General features: G+C 40.5%; 1 protein-coding gene across 1 annotated transcript in view; it reads right to left on the bottom strand.

Moving 5' to 3' along the window:
• Positions 1 to 19,317, bottom strand: part of KITLG (KIT ligand) — an 82,286-nt gene extending 62,969 nt beyond the window's left edge. The window contains exon 1 of the mRNA XM_021687513.2: positions 19,112 to 19,317. Within this exon, the coding sequence (XP_021543188.1) occupies positions 19,112 to 19,126 (15 nt within the window). The 5' untranslated portion in view covers positions 19,127 to 19,317. The remainder of the gene's footprint in view (positions 1 to 19,111) is intronic.
• Between the last annotated feature and the right edge of the window lie 338 nt (positions 19,318 to 19,655).

Below are 19,655 nucleotides of genomic sequence, written 5' to 3'. Positions count from 1 at the left end.
AAGAGGATAAAGAGGTTGTGAAATTCCCCCAGGGCTTGGATTTGGATCAGCTCTCCCAAAGTACGCAGGCCCATCTTGACCTGGTGTAAAAGTGAGGCTGAACTGTTTGGGTAATGGGTGAATGTTAACCTAAACAACAGAGTTTCAAAAGTCAACTAGAGCTTCAGTAATAAATTCAAGACAGTTTTAGAAAACATTCGTGTTTACTCATGCACAGAGAAGCCCAACTTTGAATCTCTACTCTGCTACTGACCGGCCTTGTGGCCTCTGAAAAATCACTTCATCTTTCTCTGCTTTGGTTTCCTCCCGGCAAGATGGGCCTAATCGTAGAACCTACTTCCCAGGCTTGTTGAGGGCAAAAAGGAGTTCTAGTTGGAAAGCACTTGGTATAGTACCGGACAAATCGCACACCCCTATCCATTCTTCCATGGTTATTGTTGTTGCAATCTTTCCAACCACACTTAGCACAAGCATCCCCAAACTCGAAGCACGGTGGTTCAAGCCAAAACCCTGGGCCCCATCCTTGATTCTTCCTGTTCCCCTATTTCCACATCCAGGCTGTTACTTCCTAGTTCTACCAGCAAAATAAATCTTGCAACATTCACCTTTCTCCATCTCCTCCTGTACTGCTAGAGTACGAGCTCCACTCCTGCCCAGAAGGTTTTCAAGGGCCGCTATATAGCCTCCTTTGCTTGCATGCTTGCTACTTAACAATAGTGTGGTTCTCTGGGAATATAAAACAGCACTTGCTGCCTGCTTAAAATCTCGGAATACCCTTCTATTCCATTTACAGCAACATGCAGGCTGCTGATCAAGGCCTATCAGGCCCTATTTAACATAAACTTGCCTACCTCCGTGCTCATATCTTAGCACACAACCCTTTCTCTCCCCACCAGACCCAACAGCCACACCGGCCTCCTTTCTGTCTCTGAAACACCTGAAATATATTCCTGCCATAGGCCCTTTGCACTTGCTGCTGTGAGCTTTCTCCTCTTGGGCTCTGCAAAGGCAAGTCCTTCTCATTATTCAGGATTCAGTGTGAACACCACCTGCTCAGAGAAACCTTCCCAGGTGACCTATCTTAAGTAGCCCCAAACGTTCTCATATCACAGTTTTATTTCCACTGAAGCACTTTTCATCGGAAATTATCTTCATTATCCAATTAGTAGACTTTTTGATCACCTGTCCCTACTGAAAAGAATGTCAATGGTGTGAGGATGAGAATTGTATTATTCTTGTTCTTCACTTTTATCTCCAGTACCTTGAGCTGCCCCTCACTCATAGTGTATGCTCCTTCACATTTGTGGATTGCATGCAGTGCAAACTGCCACTGAAGTACCCACAAAGTTCAAATCCTCTCTTCTGTAGAACAGGCCATGATGGTTACAGTACAAGCTTGGGTTTAGGAACTGGGGCACAGATGAGGTCTGGATAATGTAGGATTCAATTCTCAGCAGATGGTGTCCACATTCACACAAGAGAATTGCAACATCACCCACCAGTTTTGCTTATAATTTGTCTCCTGCACTTGAGTTGGAGCACGATAAGGCCAGTACTTTTCAGTGCCTCACTGTTTTGTCCAGAGTGGGTAGAGCAGTGCTGAGTACAGAGAAGGCTCTCATAAATATTTTTTAGATGAATGAATACAGGATAAACAGAAGAGTTTTACTCATCAGTTGGCCATAAACCGCTGTTGTACTTTTCCCTCTAGGGTCCAATAACTGCTAAATCCTAACGACAAGTTTGAGGAATGTTGCAACATTCTCTTAATTATTCAAAATGGGACATTAGCTAAAGGCTTTTTGGTTTGAACTTCAAGTCATTTTCTCTCTGCCTTTAAATGCTTCTCTAGCTCCATGAAAATGGTAAATTAGGATATAAAACCAAAGGTAGACTGTAAGTTCCATGAAGCACAGCAACAAGATAATTTTTGCTATTATATTTCTAGCCTCTAGCACAGTGCCTTGCAGTAAAAATACTAAATAAATCTTTAAAAAAAATTGAGAGAGAGAGAAAGAGAGAGCTCACACACAAAGCGGGAGAGAGGCAGAGGGAGTGAATCTCCAGCAGACTCCCTGCTGAGCATAGAGCCCAATGTGGGCTAAATAAACAATTTTTAATGAACAACTAGTAGAAAAATGCCTTTCCCAGCAGATGTGGCCAAAGTAGGATAATAGACCAAAGTGCTGACCTGCCTGTAAAGTCCCCAGAATCCCCCCTCTAAAGGAACTAGGTAAGTTCAATTTTGGAGTTACTTTCCCTTATTGACCCAACAGGTATTAAAACAAAACCACAACAAAAAACTCCCCGCAGATCTGGAATGTAGGTACTTTGCTGTAGTAAGTTCAATGGAAGTCTCTGAGAATTCTACAACTCTGTACTTCAGTTAGAATTCAGAATATGGTAACTATAAATTTCTCCCTGTCTCCCCAATGAGTTGCAATCGATCAAAATTTCTAAAGCAGCCAATTAAAAAAAAAATATTCATGGGGATTCTGCACTGGGAACACACACAGAGAAAAGGACTTTACTTGGGAGAAGACATGTTCAGAAGTGATGACATTAGGTTCCGCTTTTAAATGCTAATCTTATGGCTTCCCAAAGCAATGGTTGACTTATACCTACTAAAGCAGGCCAAAAAAAGTTCATAGAACTGAATGTGGGTTTTTTTTTTGTCATCCAGATCCATTCCTAGTTTGACTTAAGAGTAAAAACGGTACCTTTCTTCAGAGTAACTGAGGCATACTATTACTGCTCCTCTCTCACATGACCTGGATGTAAGAAGCAGAAAGTTGCATGCCAGAGGACTCATCAGCTGACTCAAATGACACTCTCTGTCCCACCCCCCCAAAAGGCTTTAGGTGTACCTATTAGTGTGAAAATGCAATAATAAGTGGCAGGCTCTTTTATTGCGATTTTTCACCATGATGTTCATGAAATTATACTTAGCATTTTCCATAATACCACTATGTAGAAGGACACTCCAAATCCAGTAGAGAAAGGAGGATGTACAACAGAAATTAAAAAGAAGATCTTTTCCAATGTAACAGGATGTAAGTATTGGCATCACAGATTTTTAAAATTTTTAAAAGGATTCTGAGTTCATCTTCAAAAGAAATGTAAACTGTAAACTATTTTCTGTTCTAAAATTCTCCCTCAAGTTGGATTTGGAAGCTTACTTGATAATATTCCCTAGTTAAAAAAAAAAAAAAAATATGAAAAAATAGTCTTTAAACCCTCAAGTTCTTACTCTAAATAATGCCGGGAGGAAAAAAAAAAGGAACTTTCTTCTTGGGTCAGGAAAGAGGGTGAGTGGGTAGCCAATTGCAAGATAATCCTTTGGGCTTCTTTTCAAAGCAGCTGCTTTGCTGGGGAATCAAAGGAGGATGGGGGAATAAATGGAAACGGGGACTGCTTGGGTAGCACAGAGACTCTCTCACCATAGGGGGGAAAATGGGGATCTACTTCCTCAGGAAGTGAAGAGACGCCTGTGTGAGCAGTGCATCCAGCTAAGTGAAATTTAAAAGATATGCTTCAGCTGCTGTAGGATTTAAGTGCCAAATCTGCACAAATAATTTTGCACATCTACTTCATTGTTTAATTTTTGTGTGTTAGCTCTCATTTAGGGTACTTTTTGGAGCTTTCACTTGCAAATTAGGGCAGGAGGTAGACTTTGCTCTTTGTGATAATTACTTAAAATCTGAGAAGTTTTATAGGGTCCAGAAATGTTAACTTTTTCGTTCTATGCCCCAAACTGAGCTAACCTGATTAAAAAAAAAAAAAGAAAAGACAAGAAAAAGAAATAGACCACGCTACAAGCTTACCCACTTTCAAACTTCAGAACTTGGAAAACTTGGCATCAAAAGAGTTTTAGGAAGTTTTTAAAGTACATTATATATTGCTATTCCAGCACTGTACAGCAGTTATATTACCTCTCTGGGTCACTAACATGGTGGATTCTCGTCACAGAAGAAACGTGAAAACATCACTTTTTATTACTCCTTCTCTGACCTTCCTCCACATGTAAATAGATCTTTGATCTTAAGTACTGAAACATCATTTTTTGCTAAATTCCTTAACCACCCCGTCTTAAATTCTTAACTACTCAAATTGAACCATCTAAAGCTTCTATTGTCATATTTGTCTTCCCTCACTTTCCTAGATAGAGATTATACACATCAGTGTCTGAATCTATAGGACACCCTGTCCTTGTCTACTGCACTGACTATTAACTAGCACAGACTATGAAAAGAAAATCTAAAAGGAAGCATCTTGAATGCGGGTAAGCTGTGGAAGAAGAATCTGTTTACTCTATTTGCAACAGTCTTACTATTATTATATATCAAGAAAAACACCCTATCTAGGCAATACAAGACGACGAAGACCGGTATGAAGCAAAGGCTTAGGAGCAAACACACCAGGTCTGAAGACTGACGAGATGTTAAGATGTGGAGTAAGTTGCTCAATCTCCCCAAGCTCATATTCTTCTTCTGCAAAGAGGAATATCCACACTACCACTCTCATAGATGGCGAGAATTGGGGGAAGATAAAGTGTGTATTTTCTTCATCAGCAACAGCATTAGGTCTAACATCTTTTCTGGCTTTTAGACCTTCTACACATCTTGAATTGGCAGACACTCACTGGCACTTGCCATTCAGCCTATTGTATTATTTCCTTAAAGATGGCCAGCAACTTGCCCACCCTCCTTTTTTTTTTTTTTTAAATCCATGGTCTCCATGCTCTTCTAACAAACCTAAGTGGCCCATTTCTCTCTCCAAACAGAATTAGGTTTGAACAATGTATGTTTGTGTGGGCCAGTGCTGAGGGTACGTTATATGTATTTCTTATTGACATCAATGCATAATAGTAATGTTCTAAAGTTCTTCCCACCTTCCAAATCACTCTCCTTATATCAACTGAGGTCAGACATCAACTGAGGTCAGCAGGCATAAAGATGATAAATACCCAGATCCACTCTTAGAATACTGATAGGTGTTCGGAATGCTACATCTAATCACACTTTGGTTCAGAAAATCTTTACCAAGATTTTGGTGCTGAGTCACTAACTGGAGATATCAATTATGAGGCAATTTAGCCAGGTAGACAGGTAAGTAAGAAGATAATTTCAGTACAGTGTTTTCACACTATATGATTTTATTTTTTAAAATATTTTTTATTTATTTATTTGAGACAGAGAGAGAGAGAAAGAAAGTACAAGTGGGGGTGGGCAGAGGGAGAAACAGACTCCTCACCGAGCAGGCAGCCCAATGTGGGGCTCAATCCAGGACCCTGAGATCATGACCTGAGCCAAAGGCAGACACTTAACTGACTGAGCCACCCAGGTGTCCAGTATGATTTTTTTAGAAGATTTATTTATTTTAGAGAGAGAGAGAGTGCGCAAGCATGTGAGTTGGGGGGAGGGGCAAAGGGAGAGGGAGAGAAAGAATTTCAAGCAGACTCCCTGCTTCACATAGAGCAGGATGCAGGGTTTGATCTCATGACCCTGAGATGACAACCTGAGCCGAAACCAAGAGTCAGATGCTTAACCAACTGAGCCACATAGGCACCCCCATTTTTTTTTTTTAATGCTATGGAAGTACATGGTAAGATCACTAAACACAAGGGAAGTGGGAGTGAAGAATAAGGGCAAACAAACATCACAGAGGGCTTCTGAGAAGAGAGATTGTCTCAGCTAGACAAATGGTAGATGGATGAGGAAGGGCCCACAGCACCTTCAAGACCAAGTGCAGTGTGGTAGGTACATCACCGTACCATGTACGTTATTAAATGACACTGTAATAAAATGCACCACTCAGAGTGGTGGAAATAAGCAACAACCAAATCAGAGAACTCTGTATAGTGCATTGAGGGTTTGGACTTTATCCTGCTCATAATGAAAAGTCAGGGGAGGATTTTAACCAGAGTAGTTACATAGTGAGACTCCTCTAATCACCCTAGATTGTGTGCATTAGAACTTTTGAAATGACAGAAATCACCATTTGTTTTGTTAGATAATGAAATGGACACCCTTGGAGGGACTAAAACACCAACGCCACATAGTTAAAACCAAGACATGATCTTCAGTGTTAGCAAATTCTTGTTCTGATGTTCCTGCAGAACCCCTCAAATGCCAGGACACAGATTTTCAGAGAAAGATGCAAGTACAAGATCCCTTGTACTCCAGCTCTCCTCCTAAATCACTTAACAAAAATAATGTATGTCAGTGATTCCATCCTGTTCTCCTTTGAGTTTGAAAATAATGGACGTTGTATATATTAGCATTTAAAAGAAATTTTGCTCCTTGGTTTCACAGTCTTGGTTCAAGTTTCTGTGTTAGATCTACTCTGAACTGAACCCAAAATTACTTCACACATTTCTAGATTGGTTATTTAATCACAGAGGTAGCAATGATCAAAGATTCAGTCAAGAAACCTCTAGAAACTGCCTTAAGATTATACACTGTCAGAAAACAGGAGCTGTTTTTAGTCTTTCACAAATGCTTAAACAAGTCAGCACTCCATCAAAGGAACATAACGGTTTCATGTTCTGTCAAAGAATGTAATGCTTGTTTACCTGAAGATTTGTCTTGACTGACACAAAACTTACTTGAAGATTAACCTGGACAATCAAGCCCTTACTCTTGAAACACAATTACCTACAAGAAAATAAAACCTGAATTCATACTGAAAACACTCCCAAACTGTTGATTCTGACACAGTATTAAATTAAACACAGGAAAAAAATGTTTTGAATGCAAAAATGCATTTTGCTTGAAAGCAACTAGCATTTGCCTGGGTATTTGGCTCATTTAATCCTCACAACCATCTGAGGAATTAGACACTATTAGAAACTTCATTTTACAAATGAGATAATCAGAATGTTACAAGAATTAAGTGACTCAAAGTCATCCAATCTGAAAAGGTGACTCCAGATCCAGCAGTCTCCAAAGCTATCACTACACACTATACATGAAGTTGTTTCAGGCTTATTCTGGAAGACATTAATAAACACAAAGCTTTTAAGGATTTGGAAAGTTTGAATTTTTTAATCACTCAAGGCTTAGAATAATAATATGACCCTAGGCCCCTGAGTAAAACAGCACAGTCTACAGAGCACTACTCTAGTAATTACCTCTCTCTCACACACACACACACCAGCTTGTGAGGTAGTCAAGACCTATGTCAGCATCCGTAGTTACAAAGGAGGGTGCTGACCCTGATCCAGACCCCTTACTAATCTCAGTTTACCATTACATAATCCCATTTCCCATAATCACCCACAATCTCTGCTTTTCAATGACAACAGATTTTTAAATTATTATAGCCACCACACAAATGGAACAAACCAAAACAGTACATAGTCTGATGTATACTGATCTTTTGCTGGTAAAATACAGCCCAAAAGATTACAGATACCACCTATCAAACATCAGTTCTGGGTCAGCGAACTTCCGTATATTATCTCATTTAATCTTTGTATTCTTCCAACTGCATACTATTACCCATAATACTCCATTATACATATGAGAACATCAAGGCCTAAAGAAAGAATGTTAATAACATGCACACAGTCTTGGTGAATAACAGAGCTAGGACTTGGGCCTCCTTCTAACCCCAAAGTCTGTGCTCTTTCAAGTATCTTTGAGGCCAATGAGTCAAGCACTTTTGCACAAACATATAATTTTGTGCTTAACAATATAGTAGGAAAATGTGTTAAGCCTGAAAATTATTTATAATAGTGTAATTCTGCGAGTGACAATCACAAAGCAGGTACACAACATACTATTTCTAAGTTAAAAAAGTAAGGAAGGGGGAAAACAAGGAAAGGATGGGGTTGGAGGGAGGAAAAGAGAGGAGAGAGGCAGGAAGGAAAGCTGCTAAGAATTATTATTTTATGGAAGAGAAAATTCTGGGTAAGAAAAGGTAAAGCAAAGTTGAATAATTTACCTAAGATCCCTCAGCAAGCTAGAATCAAAAGCCAGAGGGAAAGCTTTAGGAGCTCTGACACAAAAACTCTTTTCACTTTCCCTTGACAAGTGGCTATATTTCTGCTGATGCTGAAAATGACTTCTCCTCCCAGATAGGGAAAATAGGAAATCACTCACCAATTCATGGAAAGGACTCATGTTCTGTCCCTCCAGTTCCAGGTGTAGCACAGAGTTTAGGAATGCAGACTCTGGTTCCAGACCGCCTGGTTCATAAAGCAGCTCTACCTCGTATTAGCTCTGTGACCTTGGGCACATGATAGAAAGAAGTAACTTTGCTCCTAGGTAAACTATCTTGCAATTATAATTATGCACATTTAGCTCTTTTTCCATTTTTGTTAAAGTAGGGAATGAAAACAATCAAATTATTCAGGACTAAAGTGAATCTGAAGCCTGACGTATCTGGATGAACGGCTTCAACTTTCCCTTTCATGCTGACAGTGGAGACTTTGCAATTAAGAGCAGTCATTGATACTGATAAACTTACCATTTGTTTAGTGCTCATTATAATAGCAAATGTTTGATTTAGTATTTCCAATGTGCCAGGCACTGGACTAAGGGATTTTTGTGGATTATTTCATTTAATCTTCATAACCACCTTTGAGAAAGGTACTATTGGTCTGCCTGTTCAGCAGTTGGGGAAACTGAGGCTCAGGATTACGTGCTTAGCCAACCAAAGCAGGCCATCTAACTGGTGTCTATTTGGTCCATCACACCTCTGTTCTGTTGTCTCCTTCACCTCCTCTCAAATGATTCCTTCTAGCTAACATTTTAATTTCCAATAAAGTATTACTAAGTTACATAGTGATACCGCTCATAAGGGTACTCGGACAGTCATTTGTTTAAACAATCAAAACATCAGGGTAGAAAATGATTTTTACTGTTCATGCACTTGGACTGAACTGACAAGGAATTACAAAGCAAAGGTCACAACTTAGATGGCTGATGGTTTTAAAAGCCAGACATAAGCATAAGGACATTATTATTAAATAGTTTTCTAATGTGATCACAGCCACTTAAAATTGTCTTCAAAAATAGCATGAAAGAGGGTCAGAGCAAACTGATTAAAGTAATCCCTGATGCATCACTTTTTTCCCCCCAAGAAGTTTTTTGAAACACAATTTTAAAATATTTTAAAATCTGCCCTCTGCCAAAACCAGTACCATTTTCTTTGAAAGACACCAAGGATTTGGCAGTAATTCTTAATTCCATAAAGTAAAAGGCATTTTTAGAGTTTCTAAGGGGCCTCCCTCACAACAGATGAGGCCTGCATTTGATGGCTAAGGACAGAGGGGTGGAAGAGGCTGGTGACCAAGCCCAAGCTCCCTGACTTGCAGGAGTCTTGTTGCTCATCACAACCATTTACGCTCCTGGGTAGTGCTGAGGAGGTGGTGGTCAGAAGCACTGGTCCCTCATGCAGACACTCAACTTTGCCTGCTCTCAGTCTTGCCCATATAAGATTAAAAGACATCATCTACACACACACACAAGCTCAGGTCTTTCAGATCGCATGGATATGTACATTTACACTTAAATATGGGTGCATTCTATTGCAGTGGTTAGGAGGAATCTAGTCTCTAGAATTAGACGGGCTTGGTTTGTAAACCAAGCTCTTCCACTTACTTGCATTTTTTTTCCTTTTAATCTTGGGCAAATTTTCTTAATATCTCTGAACTTTAGTTTCCGTATTTGTTTAAAAAAAATCAGTATCTCCTTCTTAACATTTTCTTTCTTTTTTTTTCTTTTGACTAGAATCGAAGGAGATACCTGTGCGGTCTGTGGCACGGTGCCTCATCCATGGTGAGTAGCCAGATACTAACTTATTAACTAGTCATATCATTTCCTTATTCAATAAACTATTCTTTCTCTCGTTAAGCAGCTTGTCTTTTGGCCTATTTTGTACAACTGTTTCCTTTCTCAGAAAGGGAAGAAAGGTAAAGGAGATCAAATTGGGGGAAAATTTTGTTGAATTTACTAAGAGTGCTTATGAGTGTTAAAAAAATAAAGTAGATAATATATAAATAAGGCAGTTAAGGCATTAATCTCTAAGGATTATTTTAATTCATTTATTCAGAATGCAAGTCTTATAGCCAAAGCCAGGTATTACTAATAATGAATTTATTCCCTACAGCATGTGGATTTGCGGTAAAGCTCCATGATTCACTAATCTAGCAGAGAATGAAATGATTATTTACTAAGTGCAAGTCACTGTACTGTTAGACACTATCTTACTTAATCATCCATCAATACTCTGATAGGTAGTTATTTCTGCACCCATTTTAAAGATCAGGAAAGTAAAGTTCAGAGAAAAACACTTACTACAAGTCATACAGATAATAAGTGGCAGAACCAAGAATATATTTGATCTAGAACTCAATCCAATGTTTTCTATTTTCTTGCATGGTCTCCTGTTTTGGTTAGTAAATGATATTGCATATTCACTGAAAATTAATGCTGCAAATGGTGAACCAACTAGCCCTTCCAATCATCAACCAAACACATTTTTGTATAATAGACTCAGTATGGTAATTAAAATTTGCCTTCTGTTTAAAAAAAAAAAAAAGCTTCTTAAAAATAGATCAGCACCGAACAACCTGAATCAGGTATCTACTCATTCCACAACATTCAATATGTATTTACTAAGCATCTACTATATATAAGCCACTCTGCTAGGCAACTAGAATCATGAAATTTTTGTTGTCCAAATTTTTTTTTTAAAGATTTTATTTATTTATTTGACAGATAGCGTGAGCAGGAACACAAGCACGGGGAGTGGGAAAGGGAGAAGCAGGCTTCCCGCTGAGCAGGGAGCCCGGATACGGGGCTTGATCCCAGCACCCTGGGATCATGACCTGAGCCGAAGGCAGACGCTTAATGACCAAGCCACCCGGGCGGCCCTGTTGTCCAAATTAATATCATTAGCAGCTGTTTTAATATCTGAACTGCTTTTCTTTTTTGATTCAATGTTTTTATAAACAGAATTTGTATCTTTGGGGTACTGAATAAGCCTCATGGATTCACTGTGGTTGGGCCAGGTAATCTCTTTGGGTGTTAGTCTTGGCAATAACCACTTGGAGTTGGCAGAAGAAAGACCTTATCTCAGTTTCCTCATCTGTGAAATGGGATTTGAAAAAATAGTACCTACCTCCCAGAAGAAAAGTTCTATGAATTAATTGATCTTGGAACAGTTTTCTACTAAGTGCCATTTGGCATGAACTTAGTATGAGGGTGATTTGATTTTATAAAACAGTGACGGAAACTATTTAAAACAGCCACACATTTAAATGTCAAACACTTGACACAGAACTACAGTAAATTTCCTTTCTTCAGGCTGAATCATTTGTGTGTGACATTTGTACAGAAGTACAAATAATGGTCAAATCAGTTTGGGATTTAAAAGTGTATTGAAATGTTTAGGAGTAAAAAAGATCCAAGTTTCAAATAGTGGGGGGATGTCTACTATTTTCTAAATATTGTTAAGACATAGTACTATGGTCATGGAACATTATAAACAAACGTACTAAAATCTTAAAAATATTTTCCTGGGCAGGGATTAAAAAAATGAAAAATTTTAAAACTTAAAAAAAAAAAAAAACCTGTTACAATTATTGCCAAAACAAGAATTATAGAAACCCTGTTTTGTGGCCCTGTGGCTTTTCTACATAGAATTTATTTTATCTAATATTAAAAACATGCTAAAAACCTGCTTTTCATTTTTCACGAATGTTTTGAAGCTCCCTTTTTATTCCTGCAGTTAAGTGCCCATTTTAGACCACCTGGAGGCAGAAACCACCAGCCACCTTCCTCTACTGTGATAATTTATCTAACAAGCAGTCAAATAACGTGTTGGTCCGTCCTCTACTTAATGGAACAACACATCAGAGATGTCTGGGCAGGGCCAAATAAATAGAGCAGTTTTCTAAAATCACCAGAAGATCCAAACTAAAGCAATCACAGGAAGCTTTAGTCGATCATCAAAAACGTAAATCCCTAATGTGTTGACTATTTCAGAAGCATTAAAGTGTAGGTTGACACAGAACCTTAAATAATGATGTGTGACTGCCAAGGCTTGTTTTGTAATCCTTGGGTTTTTGAGATCACATTAGAAACCATTTCATATGAAACCTTGCCACCCTTCCTCCCTCTGCTCTCATCTGAAGGTCTGCCGTGAATATAAATTTTGATAGCCATCCATATGGACAACACATCTCAGGAGGGGCGCAAGGCCTGTGTAACACAACCCACTTTCTCTTCAACACTCTTCTTGGAAATCAAGGAATCTGTGTGTTTTCACAAGGCAGTTGCTTAGGAGGGCATTGAGAAAGGGACCCCCAAGAAGCAGTGGAAAACTGCACAAGAGGGACCCTTACAATAGACAGCCACTATTAAATTGTCATTTCTAGAGGTGAGCTGGTTACTATACCGTTCAAATGCTTGCATGAGGAGAAACAAGCCAATTATGAGAGGAGTCTCCTTCCTGGAGTTTAGTCAAGGCACTTAAAATGGAAAGGTCACTGGCTTCAGAGATTTTATGTCAAGGTAAAAAAAAAAAAAAAAGAGGGAAAAATTCTTAGCACCTACGGGGCTTTTGTTCAGAAGATGAACTTTTGCTCCGGAAAGGGCGACAGAGTGTGTGTATACAAGACAAACACAAGGGCCCCCTCTGGGCTGTGCTCTTGCCTCTCAAGTCTGCAGGGGGAGGCACATTATGCAATGGGGACCACCCTTTCTGTAAAGGTGAAAGAGACTGAGGCTTGCTTTTTCAAGTGAGCACTGGCAGTGGGTTTGCTCTTGCTCTTGCCCTTTTCCACGGGAGCAAGGCATTCTTTGCAAAGCAACTGCTGGATTTTTGAGCTGCCGGTCTGGGCACCAGGAACAAAGAAAAGGAACCCTAACTGCCCCCATCAAGACCACATTCTAATCCTCAGCACTCAAAGCCCCAAAGCAATAGCTACACCTGCAAACTCAAGTGCTGAATTCCTGCATCCAGGTCGCTGGTGTATAGCTACTGCTCCATGTTTAACTCTCTGGATCTCTGCCTTTTGTTTTGTCTGTTTTAGTAGGTAGAGCTCACTTGACTCTGTGGGCATTTAGAGTAGAAGAGCCTACTGTCATTGTCATGACCATATTTTCTGAGGAATCCATGGTCTGTTGTCTGGAGGAGAGGTCCAACTGATCTTCTAATATTCTCATGTCAACAACAAGAAAAGGACTGTCATGGCTCCTGACTGCTAAGGAAAACCTCTTGCTGGCTACTAGGCTTGCCCCAAACCTCAGCTAATGTCAGTTTTAGAGAGAAGCTAAGGAAAGAAGGCAGGCGGGCAGGCGAGAGGTGTTCCGAAGACTCTAGTAGATCTGCAAAAAGCCAGGGCAAGGAAAGACTCGGCCAAGGGTCATCCACGGAAACTGTCTTTTCCCTCAAGCAACAGGGCTACTCCCTCTTTTTTCAGCTTCTGTGCATCCAGCTACAGATCCCTCCTCTTCACTATCTTCTCAGGATTAACTCTAGGGTGCGATTCACAGTAATACTACTACCACTCAGAGACTTGCCTGTGACTTGCCCATGACTTGCCCAAGACTTGCCCAAAACTTGGGCAAGACTGGAGCCAGATCTGCACTGAATAGGACCCATTCCTCTGATTCTGCCCACTAAGACTTCTCCTGCATGACCAGACTCTCTCCATTTTCCACTCCCTGCACATAGATGCTGGAGACTGCAGGGGCAGCAAAGAGAAGCAAATACTGGGAGGCATTCATTACCTTTTGTAAGCGTACCTCCTCTGTCTGTCTGACCTTGCCTTAGGATTCTTCCTCCCCTAGAGAATTTAAAGGTAAGAAGAGAGAAAGATCCTCTTCAACTATGGATATTGCTAAAATAGGAAGTATAAATATCATTTTTATTATAGAGAATTATCAAGTAGTAGGTGAAATGGCTAAAAGTACAACGTCCTATAACTTAAATCTCTTTCATTTCTCCCCATTGACCGGTTCATAATCATAAAACAATGGTTATAATTTGCATTCACACCAAACCAAAGCAATGGCTACATAAATCTCCAAATCAAAGGAAGCTTAAATGCCATGTGGTTCAAACCTTTTACTAGTATCTTAGAAATCGAAAATTTTAGAACTGGAAGGTGCTTAGAAATCACCTACTCCTACCTTCTCACATTACAGTTGAGGAAATCCAAGTTGGAAGAGATTAAAAGGCCTTCCCAAGTCATACAACTTAGTATCTGGGCTAGTAAAAGAACTCCATCCCCTAATATCCAAGTCAATGTGGCAACCTAGAAAAATAGTAAAATGTAGCCAAAAGAGAAAGAGAGCTACATAAAGAACAGTCTTTCTTTAGATGACATACATTGTGATTTTAAAAAAAGAACCATGAGGCCCCACCCATCTCCTTTTTTCTGGACGGAAGGAAATAGAGATGAAATAATGACAATTTTCTCAAACTCTTAACTTTTGTAAACAGTTTTTAGTATACACATACTTAAGTGAAAAGGCAAAAACATCTTGCTGCATCTATAAATTAGTAAGGCTATAGTCAATGGTTTCTATGAAATGAAGTCTATACAAAATAACTCTGAAAACAGCATAGATTATAAAAGCATCCTGGTGTTCCCTCAATTTGTTTTATAAACTGTTCTGATTACACAGGTGACTAACACCAAGAGTCTCTTGCATCTGCTCATGATTCATGTACTCTTTTCCAGTACATGATAAAGATCAAAGATAAAAGATCATTCCTCAGATTTATATCCAAATGCTTTACACCCTAATTTACAAAGGGGAGCATTAAGGTAATCGAGAAAAGAAAAAAAAAATCTTACAAACTTGCATAATGAAAAAAAAAAAAGTTACTGCATGTTGCCAGGTTAAGGACACCCTGCAGAAATGAATGCGTGGCCTCCCTCAGAAAAGCAAGTATCTTTAGTCTACAATAAACTCTCAGAATCACACGGAGGCAACTTAGAAAGCAAGAGTCTGGAAGTATGGAACTGAATCAGATATGGTAACAATATTTCCAGTTTCTACTTTTATTTTCAATTCTAATGCTCTTATTTAGTTTTACCTTTAAAGAAAAACTTGAAAGGTTAAACATCGCTCATGCCACATAGTGCCTTTGTTTTCACACAATCCTAGTTTGATGTGTGTTAATCACAGTCTGTAAACAGATAACAACCTATAATGGGAGGCACTGAATCCATAGATCCAGATTTTATAAAAACTTGGTCTCTCTGCTTTGCTGGTTAAGCATCATTTAGACGCAATAGCCAGTTTTTCACTGGCTTATTAAGTTGCCGGCAAGGCGATTCTCTTCTCAGGGGCAATAAATTCTGATTGTAACTACAGTAAGCCACTGTGCTGGGATAAAGACCTATATAAAATTTTGTTTAATTCTTTACAATCATCACATGAGAAGAATCTTTATAACTAGTTGATAATCATCATACAGATTATAAACTGTAAATCCTAAGAAGTTTAACCATTTGCCTGAGGGTCATTTGTTTTACCAGTGGTAAAACAGAAATCAGAATTTAAGTCTTCAAAAGCAAGAGCCGAGGGTCTTTCCATTATAGCTTAGGTACTCCCTAGACACGGATGGGGAAGGCACATGCAATGGGGTTCAATGGACCATGCAAGAAACTTTCCTCCAATATTCTGACTAGCTATTTAGGCAGGGATTTTTTTTTTTTTATGTTATTTATAGTGATGGAAGAATTTCAGTCACTTATAATTAAAGAAAAAAATGTGACACAATTGCTATCTTCAAATTGGTAGTTAGACATAAATAAAATTTAGCAATTTTAACTGGTTTGGCTCAGGCCCTCAGATTTCCATATGGTTACTTTCCTTGTTTTCTATTAAATGTAACTGACTTAGCACTTTTAAAGTCTTGGCAGAATGTATCAATTAAAAGTATATAAATTAGAATTATTCAAAGCATGCATTCCAAATTGAGTGACTTTAAGGACAAAATTTAAAAATGCTCTTTTCATAAATGTTAATTTTTTTCTAAAAACTTGCATCATCACACAGATGACAAATTTCATGAAGACAAAAAAAAAAAGACATATTCCAATTTTCTTTGGAATAACATAAACTAACAAGCATTCTATTTGTTTCTCTTCTGAGAATTAATGTGTGCCTAAAATGGCCTTTCTACACTGTTTGCAAGATGAATTTTTCCTGTTTTAGTATTTCTAAAACTGACAGCAGTCATGAAAACTCTCACAAACCATCTCAAAACTAAAATATAAGTACAACATTGATAAACATGGCGCGAGGCCCATTAAACTAACAGCTCTTTTCTAATTGGTCTTGCCAAATATGCTGCACAATTGTTATTTAATATACCAGTATATCAGAGCATTACATTGAAAAAAACAACTACATACTGAAATAGATGTTCTTTCTAAACCAGTGCCACAATTCTCTTCAGAAACTGTAAAACCACACAATATGAATAAAATACAATCAGAAAGATGCAAAGCACATTCATTTCTGTAGGCTCCTGACTCAATTTATTGTTACAATTGCTCCTAAGGACTATTGCCCGTTTAATTGTTTTCCAAATACTGAAGTCCATCACCCAAGCTAAATAAATGACAGACTCATTTATCAAACCCCAAGTGGTTGTTGATGGAATTTCCACACTTACTTGGCTTGAGTGAAAAGCCAGAATACCTGTGTGTCTCTGGGATTCTTGGAGAAATTACAATTCAAGTTAAAACTTATTATTCTTATTACTATTATTAAATTCTCATTTTGTATCTTGGGTAATGGAAACGTACAGAATCATTGCCTTATGATAGAATTCTGGTATTGATGCCATATTTATAAATGATTACTTAAACTGTTGAACATTAATAGACATTCCTCCCTGGCAAGGATAACATTAGATGCAGTAGAACAAATGACCTTACTTATTAATGTCTAATTTCCTTATCCTGTTCTCCATCCACATAGAAATTGCACAGAAAATTTCTTTCTAACTTTTGGATTAGGAAATTTAACAATTTGAAGGAGGATCTAATCCCCCTCCCCTATTTCCATGATTTTATTTATTTCCTACTATTTCCAAGTGTCTTCCTTTGCAGTGGCAAGAATGTGGAATTGCTAGAAGTATCCTTAAAGGAAACCTTGAAGGTCATTAGATCCCAGGCAATGAATGCCTTCATTCAACAAGGGCACTGCCCTTCTTTGCCTGCAAATCCTTTAACATCAGCAAGATCCCCCAAGGGCTTGCACTTTAACTTGGTTGGAGCAGGTCACATTTCTAAAATACTTAGTCTCAAATGTCCCTGGTCGGCAGCACTGAGTCACTAACGCCACAGCGTTTCAGCCTAGATCAACCTCTTTCTAGTTTTCAATGGAATTATTCCATGTAATCCGATTTACACAGCCATTTAATCAAAGCGAGAAAGGAGATTACAGAGCTCACATTTGTTTTGCAAAGCAAGGGTGCAAGGATCATCAATTCTCCTGACTCTCAAAGTGACATGGTAGTACATCGTCTCCCTTTGGAGTGTTGGACATTAACCTGATCTGTCTCCTGTGTTCTTGTTTAAATAAGAAGGTTTAGGCTTTTTTTTTTTTCCTGAACTAGAAGGTAGCGGTTTCTCCACTGGCTCTCACCACTACCATTCAGGTGAGATGCTACTGTAACAAGAATTGGTCCCCTGCCCTTATTATTCCACAAAGCAAAAAGCTTGTACAAGTCAAATAATTACATTACAACTTTTTCTTTTGGTGCCAGTCTCTAACATTCACATTTCAACAGCACAGTGTGGTGATCCTGGGTGTGGTGTTCAATGCTTTGCCTGTAAACTAACCTGCTTGCCCCAGGAACCTGTGCTCCCCTCCTTAGTCTTGGAGAGCTGCCCTCCAGACTGCACAAACCTTTCTGCCAGGGAACGTCCCTTCCCCCTGCCCTTTCCACCTGTGCATTGGGCTCCATTCTTCTACTTCCTTCTGAATGTGTACATTTCCCAGGCCCACACATCAATTTAAAACAGGATAGGAACCAATTCATTCAGTAAAGCATTTTCAGCACATGGATACCTTCATTCTAAACAGACGATTTGGACAAATTCTCAATTTCCTTTTATCCCCACCACTTCCAGCCCCTCGGAATTGCAATCTCTGATAGATCCTCTTGGGGGGTGAAAGGGCAGCTTTACCCAACTCGGGGCAGATAACACAGATAAATTCCTAAGGGGAGAAGTGGGAAGAGGTAAGAACTGCAATGGAGAAAGGAACTCTGAGTCGGAGTACCATGGCAGCCCTTTCCAAACTATAAGCCAGATATCTGCTTCAAGGGGGAAAAAAAAAATTCTAATTGTACCCCTGGGCGGTGCTTTACTCACAGTGTTTATGTATAATGCACAATTTAGCTGCCCTGGGAAATTACCTCAATAACTATCATTAGAGGTGCCTATTTTAAAAAACAAAACAAACAACAACAAACTTTTTTTCTCTTCTGTACTGGAAGAAGGTGGGTGCAATGTGGTGGTATTACCCCCCATCTATGGCTCCCTGGAAACTCACCCACAGCCGCAAACCTGGCAAAGACGGCGCAGAGCCAAGTTTCCGGGGCTGGCCGGGCAGGTTCTCCGCCCTGCGGAGCGCCGCTGCTAAGGAGCGGCGGCACCCGAGTCCGCACGAGCCCCGCGCCCACCTCGGGGCTGCACAAAAACCTGGGTTCGAGAGTGAGCGAGCGTGGTGCGCTGGGAGCTGTTTTGTAATCTCCCGGAATCCACGGGAAAATATCTCCCGTGCAAAGAAATGCCTTCTCGTGGTAACTTAACTCTCCGGCCAAAGAGCAGATCCTTCCATTTTACAGGAACTGCGGTTCCCGACTGACAGCTCCAAACTTAACGGCAGCGGCTCCAAACTTGACAACAGCTCCCTCTCATCGCTCCCACTCCTTCTCTCTGGCTCACCCGGCCAGGGCGGCTCCGACTCGCACGCCACGCCCGCCTCCCTCGCAACCTCTTGGCTCGTCCCGCGGGCACAGCCCCACACGCCCCGGCAGCCGGTGCCGAGAGGAGCCGGCCTCTCCCAGGCTCCGGGCGCGATTTTCTAGGAGAGGCGGCAAGCTCCCGGCGCGCCCTACTCACTTGTGTCTTCTTCATAAGGAAAGGCAGCGCGGTGATCCAGCCCAGGCAGCGGTGTGGCGACTCCGTTTAGATGTTCTGGAGCTCCAGCATATTGCACGAGCAGCGGCTGCAGCTAGTCCACGCATTGGGTAGCCCGAGCGCAGCGCCCTCTCCACGGCCCGTGCTGCCCGCGGCGCTCCTCGTCCCGGCACAAGGCGGCAAGTGAAGCCTGGGCCGGCGCGCCGCCAACACTTTTATACCGGTCCCTCCCGCCTGCTCCGGACACGCCTCCTTCCCTTCCGGAGCCCTGGGAAGCGAGACGGGGCAGGGGCGCGGCGGGGAGATCCGAGAGGGCAGCCAGAGCGCGGCCAATGCCCCCGAAGTTGAACAAATCAGGCCAAGCGCTTCCCCTCGCCTGGCCGCCGTGGGCGCACACCAGAGAGAAGCCACGGGGGCGCCGAGGGTGAAGCTTAACCTGCAGCCGCCTCTAGCGCCGCGTGCCGGGTGCAGCGAGTCCCAGCTCGGCCTCTCAGCTCCGCCGGGGTTCACCTGGTACCGCCCGGGG

The sequence above is a fragment of the Neomonachus schauinslandi genome, chromosome 5 (assembly GCF_002201575.2).
Source record: "Neomonachus schauinslandi chromosome 5, ASM220157v2, whole genome shotgun sequence".
NCBI lineage: Eukaryota > Metazoa > Chordata > Mammalia > Carnivora > Phocidae > Neomonachus > Neomonachus schauinslandi.
Note: the sequence above shows the minus strand (reverse complement) of the source record. Positions and strands in the feature narration are given on the sequence as shown.